The following is a 12,023-nucleotide window of genomic DNA, read 5'->3' on the forward strand; positions in this document are numbered from 1 at the left end:
AGACATGCTCTGCACTGCTGATTTCCATGCAAGTAATTGCTCCAATTGATCCTAGCTTGTTGAGTTGCTGCAGACTGGGTAGCATGGTTGCAGGCAGGGTGGAGAGTCAATCTACTGGGTCTGCTCTTTGCAACAGCTTGACAGCACAGGTGGGTGGGTTTGAGTGGTGGTGTAACTTGGTGTTTTCCAGCCTTTTGAACTTGTGATTTCCTTTTGGTTCTTCTGTCTTCAATTAGATGAATGACAGCAGCTCAGTTACAGAATGTGCTGTGATTTCTGACTCTGGGTTTTTTTCTTTCATTCTCTTAATACAGTAATTACAGATGCTTCTTACTCCTTTACCTTGAAAGAGCACAGTTGCCACTACTAACATCAGTTTTCTAATACTCCAATGATCTGTGACTTTCTTGATGCCCCTTTTGAAACCCCCTGTTTGAGAAGTACAAATAATTAAAGTTATTCATTGTTGCTTTTTGTAAGACCACTTGGTACAGAACTTTTAGGTTTTTGAACCTATGGTAACAAGTGGCTCTTTAAACACAAAGGACCTTGTTTTGATTTGGAGGATGTGACTGGCTTCAGTGGGGTGACTCTGGACTTAACACCAGTGCTGAAGCAGAATCTGGCTCTCTGGTACATCCAGGCCAAAGATTATGGTCAATTATCCCTTAAGATTTTGGTGGTGTTCCAGGCAAGGTTGGACAGAGCCTTGGGTGACATGGTTTAGAGTGAGGTGTCCCTGCCCATGGCAGGGGGTTGGAACTAGGTGATCTTAAGGTGCTTTCCAACCCTAACTATTCTATGATTATGTAAGTTTTATGAAAGTATTTTGGTGGCAGTAGTATCTATCTGTGCAGTCACAGATTGCCTGTTTTGTGAGTATACTGAAATGAGCACGCTTCTGAGTTCAGGGGGTTTTACAGTCTAAGCGAAAACAAAGCTGGGAAGTGGTCAGTATAGGGAATTGCATTCAGCTCCTCAGCCCTGTTACTGGTGTAGCTTTTTTTTTTGGTTTTCTTTTTTTTTTGTTTGTTTTTTTTGCAAAAGGCTCCACAGGTTTGAACAATTAATATCACATTTGCATAATATTTTTTTTCTTTTATCCCTTTCCTCTTCTCCCCATTCCACTGAAGCTGTGAGAATCAGTAATTGTTGCCATTATTTTTGACAAAGGGGGAGCATGCAACAAAAGAATGGGAAGAAAGAAGGAGACACCATAGGGCTAAATATCCTGATCAAAACCACTTACGTCATTTGAGTATCAATTTTTACAACTAATTTGGCACGGCATCACTAGTAGCAAGCTGCCTGCAAAGACATGAGATGATTTGGGAGTGAGGAATAAGTCTGCAGGCTTCCTCTGCGTAGGCTAAATTCTGTGGAGCAGGGTGCATTGCTGTCTGTTTGATCTCATGTTTGTTTTCAGTTCACCCTTTTGAGGCTTGCAGGACCGATTCCTTGCAGCAGTGGGTTTATTGCCTTGTTGATTTGTAACCCATGAATGCTTCCAATGAGATGTATGTAATTTATTGATATAAACCATTAGATCTTTCTTGAATGCCCTGGAGTTTCTGAATCACCAGCTGAAAACTATTATTACAGAGCACATAATCACTTGTAAAGTGCCTCTGTCTTTTCATTTTATGCATTAAAGTCAGCTACATAAATAGCATTTTTATACCATGTAGGCCAAAAAGGTACCAAGATGTTCTCTATTTCTGTTTTGTTTTACCTTAGGGAAACTTGGTCAGCAGTGACACCCACAGTTGATGTGAACCTTGGGCAATGTCTGTGAGCTTCCCTCATAATGCTTCTGCAAGGGGCTCCAATCAGCTGAGCAGCCTCAAGTGCAGAGGCTGGTTTTGACACTGTGAAATTTTCATTGGAAATACAGTTTCACAGAATCATGGAATCACGGAATGGTTTGAGTTGGAAGGGACATTAGAGATCATCTTGTTCCACACCCCTTGCCACAGGCAGGGACATATTCCACTAGACCAGGTTGCTCAAAGCCCCATCCAGTCTGGCCTTGAACACTTCCAGGAATGGGGCATCAACAACTTCAAACCAATTGCTTGGTTATCCTTCACTGTGAGGTTGGAAGGGCTCTGTTAGCATTTCCTTAAATATGATTCTGGCAACTACAGGAGGAGTGAGGAGTCCAGATTGTTCCCAGAACTGGGACAGAGGATTTCTTGGCCCAGTACTGCTGCTGCCTGCCTTCAGTGGAGTACATTTCGAATCTTTCCTCTGCTATTTTACATGTGTGATAATTGGGGCTCCAATCCAAAAGAGCAGGATCAGGGTCATTATAGTTTTGAATAGTTTAAAAAAAATTATTAAATCATCTTACCCCTCCAAGCCTTCCTTACTCCCTTCTTTCATGAACAGCAAAATGACATTGTGTTTTGCACAGAACCTTGATGTTCTAGGCAAAAGCTGAGATTCACACTTTGGTTTAGATCTTTCCTCCTAAGCTTGGAGCAGGACTTCATGATGGGTCTGTAACACTGCTTTTCCTAGATGTTCACACAAATAAAGCTCCTGTTCATGGATATGATCTATGTCATGTCAGGTGGACATGAAGAGCCAGTGAGCTCAGAAGATAAATCATTATCAATGTCTTAAATAAAATTTCTAGAAAGTGGGGAAGGCAGAGGAATCATTCATCTGGATACATGAAGTGTGGCTGTCTAAACCGGTGACCCAGCTCACCACTCAGAGTTTCAGTTGTGGACAGATGGATTCAGCAGCTTGCCCAAACTGCCAAAGAAGTTTTTTTTTGGTACAGTTTTCTTGGCACTGGAAAAAGAAGTGGGTCTTCCTAAAACACTGATGTGACCAAAATGTCTTAGAACCATTGAAAGCTGGGAGCTGATCTCTTCTTGCGTCTCTACATGGGACAGTAAATTCCCAGGCAGAGGAGGGAGGCTGTAGATTTCTTCCTCATCTAGTGTTTTAGAAATAAGCACTTACTTGAAAATTGTTCAGTTGTTATATGCTGGGACACTGTTTTCAACCTGTGGTCTATGAACCTCCCTACAATGGAAGAGTTTGGTAGGCAGCTTCCGCAAGGCCACACAAAAAGTGATTGAAGAAAAAGCAGTTTGTGCCTACGCTCTATGACAGCTTGAATAAGGGAAATGTTCTAAGAAAACCTCATCTGATGGCATATCAAGAAAATGGAAAGACACTTTGTTAATATTACAAACCTCTGCATTGTGGTAGTGTTTGAAATTCTGCTAATAGTTTTCTTTTTTTTTAGCCACACAGTAATTGCACTTCTCAATGGGAACGCTACTCAGTAACAATGATCTCATCAAGCCAAGTTAATATAGATCGTAGTAAAGGTTATGATGGTTTCTGTGAGAGGCTTAACATTGATCCTTTTAGCTGATTTTCCAAGAGGAAAACAAAAAAAAAAAGCTTTGAGTTAAGCAAGCGATTCAGTGTGAAGATTCTTCTTGTTAGTTTTAGAAGATGGAACTTGAAGTGAATTTGCTAAACTGTTTTTTTTTTTTCCCCTGTCTCTTTCTTCATGAATGCTTTTAAAAAGGAATGGATTTTTCTTTCCCACACATTTTAAATTATCTTCTCAGTTCTTTTTTTTTTTTTTTTCTAATACAAGTCAAAATTATTAGAGAATTCAAAAGTAAAAATCTGTTATGCTGAAAAGGCCACATTGTGAAATATATTATAAACACCCTGTTAGAGCAGTGCCTGCTAATTAAGGGAGAGAGCTCCTGGGAAACAGCAAGTCTGTAACAGAGCTCAGCCCCCTTTGATCCTCTGTTGAGTTTGTAAAAAGGCTGCCCGCTTAAACTTGTCTGCAGCTTGTTACACATTTTATCCATCTGCTGCAGGACCAAAAATAAGCAATTTAGAATTCAGTTGAACTCCAGTTGTTCAGCTATCACTGACTGTGGAGTCTTTGTAAAGAGGTAGAGGGCAGGAGGAGCAGCCAAGCAAAGCTTAAACAGTCAGGTACTGTGAAAATTGCACTGCTTTTACCTGTAGGGATTATGCAGGTGCTGGACTGCAAGTTGGGACAGACGTGTCGCGGGTGTTACTGCAAAGTGGTTCAGACTTTTTGGGTGAAATATACTTCAGTGTCTATCCATTGTCTATAAACTGAAATAAAACCATTTGTTGGAATTCTCCAGCTTCACTTCAGGCAAATTTGCAGGTCTTATGTAGAATTATGGATATATATATATATCTATATCTATATATCTCTGTATGTATGCGTCATGTTTTCCCCTAGCCTACTTATAGCAAGATTATTGGGTCAACTACTAGGTATATGAAAGCTGTGTGTTCAAGTCTTATCTGCCTCTTTGGATAGCTGAATGACCACATCCAAGCCATGCAGGTGACTGGAGATCATGGCTTTAATTCCCTGACTAAAGTAAAATCTCACCTTCAGAAATTCCCTCCATCTTTATAGTTGCAATGCCTAACGAGGAGTCTCTTGTGCAGGACCACGATGTTTGCCTGAGCTGTGGTACAGTCAGCCACAGCATCCGGGAGAAGTGGGATGGCTCTGTTGGACCGATTGGGTGTTAGCTCTGAAATCTAATAACAAGAGGAGCTAATTATTCCCTGTGCAAATATCACAAGTCTATGTTCTGCTGATTTTTAGAACAGATCAGCACTTCATTTTAGCACCCATATGTTTTATCTGCATTGGTTAGCTATCACTCCTGGATGCCTGCATCCCTCCAAGGGCTACTGCTGTCATGTGTCTTGCTGCTGAGACGGAGGCAGAGTGTTATGAAGTTCTTATTTCATCTAAAATCAGAGATTGATTCGCTGTTGCCTGTAAATAAATGACAGGTTAAAAATGTATCCGGTAACCAGTACTTACCCACTCAAATTTATCTCCTTCCATGCCTATGAGAATCTCACTGTTACAAATACCATCTCCTGCTAGTGATTTCTCTGGTGATGTGACTTACCAGTAACAAATCTGCATTATGCTAAAAATGTGTCATTTGAAGTGTGTGATCATTTTAGGTTTATGAGAAAATAGATTTTTCTCTTTGTGCAAAAAATGGCACAAAGCAGAGAGGCTTCGCCAAGGGCAGGATTGGAAAGAGGAGTCAATGAAGGGAACAGCTCACCTCATGCAAGGTTACGCCATGACATTGTCTGTTCTTTGCCAAAGATTTAATGCATGGCAGAGAGCATTACCTGGGTCCTAGGAGCTGAACCAGAGGCTTTTGGTTGACAGGGAGATACTGGAACAGTATGTGCCCCATGCCTGGAGAGTTTGTAACAGACATCAGCTCTTAAAATGGCTTTAGTAACCTACATTCCTTTCCTGCCCTTGTTAGGACTGTAATTCTTAGTATGTACTGAAGCTGATAATAAACTTGTTGGGAGTATCTGCAGTGTTAAGTCAACATCACTGAACAAAATTATTTGGCACAAGTGTTTCAAAAGGTAAAGACATCTTAGGTCTCATCTGTAAAAAAGCTGCTCACTGAGCAAGGTGGGATCTTTGTAGTCCCTGCTCCCTTTAAAAAAAACAAATAACTGGGATTCCCACTACGTTTCTCTGGAGACCATTTCAGAAGGTAATACACATTGCTGTTGAGTTTATTTTCTTGCTGTTTATACTGGGTTGACCCTTTTACAATTTGACTGCACCTAGATCTGTAAGTTCAGCAAGAAAGTGGCATTCATTTTTGATTCTTCTTTTTGTTTCTTTTCAGTCGTCTTTTAGCCTAAAATCTGCAACTGTTTCATTCTTTCTTCCTAACCCCATCATCCTATTTGTAGGTTTCTCATTCTCAGGGTTCCTAGAAGAATATCTGTCTTGTGATAATGTGGGAAGATGTATATTGGGTAAAAAGTCACCTTAACTTTCTGCAAGTCATGTTTTTATTTAGGCTTTACATCAATTTTGAGAAAATATACATTGACACGATTCCAATGCTCTTGTTAACTTGCTTCTGTTCCCTGTCATTTCATACATATAATATTCTACCTCCTGTGTTTTGTTTGGTGGTGGGTTTTTGTTTGTTTGTTTTGGAGTGTGTTTTCTTGTTTGCTTAGTTGGTTTTGTTTGTTTGTTTTGTTTTTGATTTCCATGAAGGACAAAACAAGTTGGGTTGTGTTACTCTGTGGACAGAGAGGTCTTCTTCAGAGCCTTTCAGAGTATCACAGTATCACAGTATGCTAGAGATTGGAAGGGACCTCAAAAGATCATCTAGTCCAATCCCCCTGCCGGAGCAGGAACACCTAGATAAGGTTGCACAGGAATGTGTCCAGGTGGGTTTTGAATGTCTCCAGGGAAGGAGACTCCACAACCTCCCTGGGCAGCCTGTTCCAGTGTTCTGTCACCCTCACTGAGAAGAAGTTTCTTCTCAAGTTTAAGTGGAACCTCTTGTGTTCCAGTTTGTACCCATTACCCCTTGTCCTATCATTGTTTGCCACTGAGTAGAGCCTGGCTCCATCCTCGTGACTTTCTGGAGCAAAACACTTGACATACTTGTCTGCTGTGGGCTGGTTCTGCATACCTTAGGCCTATCACTTAAATCAATCAAACCATAATTCTTACCAAATTCTCGACCCTTCAATTTTCCCATCTGGACATGGTAATGCTAATGACAGAAGTCAGGGCCAGGAGATTGTTTGAGGTATTTGACTGCAGGTTGTTCTGTACTTCTTTTCCAGGTCTGTTGACAGCTGTAACCAGCATGTGTGTGCTTCAGAAAAGGTACTTCTGTTCCAATGTTCTCTGTTTTTATTTTTATGTAAGGTTTAGCAATTGAATGAAAGCTTTCTAGATCTCTGCAGAAATACATGTAATTTGTTCATCATTTCTGGATTTCTAACGCTATTCTCAATGGGTAGAAGTGCTTTTTTCATTTCTTCTCTCAGTTCTACACATCTTACATGGTGTGTCGACAGGTGTTGATGGACAAGTAATTTACAATAATCTCTTACGATGCTTATTCTGTAGCAACCTGAATTACAAGTGACATGCTGGCAAAGCTGAACTGATCACCAGATACTTACATAGTGTTAAACATGGCTTCTGAGGCTGCTCAGAATTTCCTTCAGCCACTGTCATCTTGGATATCTCAAATATATGAAGCTATTCAACAAGCAGGAGACTCTATATCTGCTTCACTGCTGAATTTAAGTGGAGTGGGTCGTAAATCAGAAGATGAGAGGAACCGGGACTTGGAGAATAGCAAAGTTTATGAGGATTATTCTGAGGAATTGGATGATGAACGACACTTGGACCTCTGGGATGAGGAATACTTACATCCTAAAGAAGATGGTCACGCTGGGGGTCGTGATCTTGATTCACAAGACCTCCCTCACGGCTCTGGCATGAGTCAGCAGAAGCAAAAGCAGGTTAAAAATACCAGCAGCTTACCAGAGCAGTGTGTTGAAAGCACTAGGTCTTTGATCGCCAATGGATCCTACTGGACAAACGAAGATCTCCAGACACTTGATCAGCTTCCTCCTATTGTTGAGGAAGAAGGTGAACCCTCCATGAAGATGGGAGGTCATGAGCACAACCTCAGCTTGGGTAGCCCCTTAAAAAGTAATACTGGCAAGGCAAGTTTTGCAGGTAAGCAGCTAGCACGCACCCTGACAGTATTATACAGACCTCACTTTTCTGGTATCGATTTGATTTAGTTGCTAATCTGCTCATTATGTTCTGTGTTGTCTTTGTTTCCCACAGCTGAAAGAAAACTCCCCAAATCCCAAAGCAAAATCTAACCTTTCCTTTTGTTTCCAATTCTTCTCTTGTTCATGATACTATCTCCTTGAAATAAATGGAAATCTCCAGGGTGAAATGTTATGTATTAGAAGGCAATTGGGTCCTGTTGCTGCAGCAAGGAGTATTTTGCCACCTCCCTATTTTGTTTCTGGTAGCAGGAACCTTCAAAGGGAGTGTTTAGCCTTAAGCCTTTGCTTTGAGAACCATCTGCCTTTGCGTCATTGCTATTAAGGATATATATAATCTCAAACCTTGTTTCTTTGTGCCAGGAATCTCAAGATGTTACTGTGCCATGTGCTGTGAATGCTGTACTAAAAAGCCAGCCATATCTCATGATTTTATGGATGAGAAGCTCCCAAATCACTTTCCTTCCCTCCCACCACCCCCACAGACTTTTCAAATAAGGCTGAAGAGGACAGCAGGCAGGAGATTAGGGGAAGGAGAACTGAATTTGATATTTTCAGTTTTAAATAAGCCTAACTATAACTCCTGATCACTAAGTGATATGAACAGCTTTTCAGATGATTGTGTTCAGGACTGGATTTCAGCCATGTGACTTGTACTCATTAAATATTGCTGTAAATGTGGCTAGAATTTACCTTAGTCACAGAGGAGTGATGGAGATGTATGTCCCAACCACAAGCAGGAAGGTGCAGTCCTGCTGACACCATCCTTTGGTCTTACTGTGTTAAAACTGCTCCTTAGCAACATCTTAGAAAGGGGAACAAGGGAGGAAACGGGGCGGGAGGAGTGAATATGCCATTTGAAGGTGCTGAAGAACTTGAGACTCACTGACGGTCTTCAGAATTTGGCTTCAGATATGTAAATTCCTTCTTCTGAAGCAGGCAGTAGATGCTCTTGAAAATGTTTGGTTTATGATGACCAAGAGGTTTCAATCACTCTTGGCTTCTAGGGTAGTCTTACATATTTAGCCTTTTCTGTGCAGACTGCAGAAGATCAGCCTGTTTGCTTTTGTTTTTAATAGGAATATCAGACTGAGAGGGTATAAACCTTGATGGTGTTCTTTAAGAGTGTTAAAATTAGCTCTTTTCTTTATTCCTCGCTCTGTTATGGCCAGCGAGTAAATAATTAAAAAGAGCTTTTGGTCTAGCTGTTCTGTCTCCCAAACTGGGACTTCTTGTTTCATGTTCCAAATGAATGTTTGCCATTTCTCAGGTTAAGCACCCCAGAGCTGTATCTCTCAGAGCCCAACCTCTAACCTGTACATATCCCCCTGCCTTCTGGTACCCCTATACATGCTGTGTGATATCTTGCCCAAAGGGTTTGTTCATAGGCACAAGTCATTGCTGCAGGTCTGGATTTGCTATTATATATCTATGTGTGTTAGGATTACGTGTCCAGTGTGTGTGCACAGATGCCATGGAGCAGGGCATGGTAGTGTTCTTCCAAGTGGTGGTAGGGCCATGGATCCTCCTGGTTCTATCCAGGGCTCAACCTTGTCTTCTGCAGAGCCTCTACCCCCAAGAGGGGCTGTTAAGCAATTCATGGCAAATCCCTCAGAGAGGGTTGGGGAACAGCCGTGTGCTGAACACATTCTTCTGATGGTGGCCTCCAGATCTTTGTCCTGTCTCTGGACTACACCGTGGCTCACTGGATCGGAGAGAATGTAGTGAGCTTTCAGGGAAATGGGGGCCAAGAATGGGCTGCTGTCACGTCAGTGTAGTTTCTTACCTGCAGTCTTGTCGGCAGGGACATCTGAGAAAGAGCATCGTTAGGAGCATGTGATGAACCAGATTCATTTTCTTGGTGAGAGACACACAGGGTGACAGACAGATGCCAGAGTCACTGCAGCTAAAGGGGAGAGTCACTCTGAACCTCTCTCACAGCTGAGAGCAGGTACTGATCAAGTAGTTGTTCAACTCTGTTGATATTACTGGCTTTCCTTCATAGTAAGCTGTATGGAGCCATTGTGGATCCGAAGGCTGGCCACAGAGAGCTCCCCAGCACACACATTGCTGCCTCCTAGAGCTCTCTACTTCAACGTGAAGCCCTCTGGGGCATTGTGTAACTTTTTACACCAGAGAGAATGTCACTTCAAATGCTCTCAAATAGTCATTTATCTTTTCATGTCTGTAATGCACTGGACAAAGGGCAGTCCAGTGGTCTCAAAGTTTGAGAGTTGAAGGGCTGGGAGCTGATGCCTTTTTTCTCAAAACTCAGTTGTACAATGGGAGAGAAAGTGCTGAACTGTGTTTTGAAAATGCCTTCCACAAGCTCTTTGATGTGGAAGAACTCGTTTTGCTCTTCTATGTGACCCTTCACTTCCAAAACACACATATGCTCTTTATATTTTATTTTTCAACTCTTTATTTCCTCTTTTTCCTTTAGATTCATTCTCTAACATCAAGAGTGTGAACTCTTCTGATGGTAACCTAGACATGCAGAGAGACTGTAATATCCTGGCAACTTAAAATTTCAGTCATGGATTAAAAAGATCAAGAGAAGATGTTTGAGGTATCTTTATTTCTGTTAGCTTTGTTACCTAAACCTTTCAATGTAAGTGAGCATATGGGCTTGCTGACATTCAGTAAAGACATTCAGTAGCATTATATTAGCTTTGAATATTTTTCCTTCCATTTGGCATTTTTTTACCCCATTTCTGAAAAATACATGTTTCCTGTTTATCCTTATATTCTTTTCAGAACATTGCATCTTGACTTTATTTCACTTAATGTACCATATTTCTCTCCACAATAGAATATTTTAAAGCTAGATTGGCCCAAAACAGTAGCAATGCTGAATGCTTTTTGTTGCCATGGAAATATTTCTGGGCACTTACTGAAGACCTGGTTGCCAATAGTAATGTAACAGAAAATAGATATGCTTCATTTAGCAGCCATTGGTGATTAAAGAGCCATAGAATCCTGCTACAAGGTCATTCCAATATATAGTTTATTGGGTTTAGGGGAAGAAAAGCCAGCAACCAAACTTTAGATGAGAATAATTTTGTTTTAAAAAATAAGAAAAGCAAAATCCAGTGTTTTTCCCCCTCTGTTAAGCTTACAGCATACTTCTGAAATGAAGTAAAATAACGTTAGAGTAAAAACCATCATTATGCCTTCTCCTTTTTATCAAATGTGTTTTTGATGTCATTTTGCCTCCCAAGAAATGTTTCCTAGCTCCCAAAGTGGCTTTTCTGAGGCCCCAAAGCAGGACGCACATTATTGAAAACCATTTTTAGGCTTAGGGGTCTAATGAAATGTTTGAGCAATGAAATTGTTGGGTTCTTAAGTCAAGCGTCTGTTAGACACAGTGAGGCATGATAATCAGCAGGGTGCAGGTTTGGCTGCTGCCAGGTCCTGGTCTGTACTTAAATGATGCTAATAATGTTATGACAAGGACTCAAGAAAATGCAGGTGTTTTTTTTTTGTTTTTTTTTTTTTTACTTTGGATGCTTTTGATTCACAGTCTAAAAATGAGAAAGTAGTTCAGCAGGAAATACTGCAATGCCAGGTACTTGATTTAAGAGGTTAGTGATGAGAAGGCAGATCCCTGCCACCGTCTGCAAATCATATAGTTGTAAATTTTGCAAATACAGATGAACTTTCTATTGCAGCTTCCCTGAGACCTTCCTTCATAGTCCAACTTCAGTGTTTCTGATTAATAGAGAAACTGTCTCCCATTGCAGAATGGGGAGAGAGCAGCTTTTGCATCCCCCTGCAGCTAAGACACTGCTGCTCAGCTGACTGGGGTGGCTGGCAAGACTGTGGCTGCCAAATCCATCATTACACAGTTGGCTAAAAAACTGGGGTTAAAAAAAACAGTGAAGCAGTAAGACACTTCTAAAAGTAGTGCACCACAAGCAGAGGGGTATTGCTGGCTGGTCCTTCCGCTTCCCAGCCTGAATCTATAGAGGAAAAAAAAAGCATAATAATGAAAAAGATGAAGAGCAGCAATAATTGTGCCATGAGTGCGATGTCTTTAGTCCACTTCTTACTCAGGGACAGTGTCCTTCGGAAACAAAAAGTCAAAGTTACCATTAAGTTAGCAGTTTCAGCAGACACTGCTCTAAAAAGGCATGGGGAGAGGCACATCAGCAGAGCTGAGTCTTCTGAATCAGAGTTGAACTATTTTTGCACAGAGAGTTCTGTGATTGAAGAGTCTCCTGAGCTATCTGACATTGTTTTCATAACCCTAGGGTAATATATATGTAATCACTACACTTAAACTGCATGAAATCCTTGGAGACTTTTTCCCCATCAATTAGACAATCTCAGTGCTAGCTAAAGATTGCATTTCAGTTGCACTAAAATAATTA

At 41.0% G+C, this 12,023-nt stretch overlaps 1 protein-coding gene across 1 annotated transcript in view; it reads left to right on the forward strand.

The window, feature by feature from the left end:
• The window catches only part of SYT16 (synaptotagmin 16), a 70,943-nt gene that overhangs the window by 22,022 nt on the left and 36,898 nt on the right, over positions 1-12,023 (forward strand). The window contains exons 3-4 of the mRNA XM_057416087.1: positions 6,682-6,724; positions 6,971-7,591. Of these exons, the coding sequence (XP_057272070.1) occupies positions 7,039-7,591 (553 nt within the window). The 5' untranslated portion in view covers positions 6,682-6,724; positions 6,971-7,038. The remainder of the gene's footprint in view (positions 1-6,681; positions 6,725-6,970; positions 7,592-12,023) is intronic.

The sequence above is a fragment of the Pezoporus wallicus genome, unplaced genomic scaffold (genome assembly GCF_028554395.1).
Source record: "Pezoporus wallicus isolate ANWC-B61680 ecotype Strahan unplaced genomic scaffold, APGP_CSIRO_Pwel_v1 scaffold_2146, whole genome shotgun sequence".
Taxonomy (NCBI): domain Eukaryota; kingdom Metazoa; phylum Chordata; class Aves; order Psittaciformes; family Psittacidae; genus Pezoporus; species Pezoporus wallicus.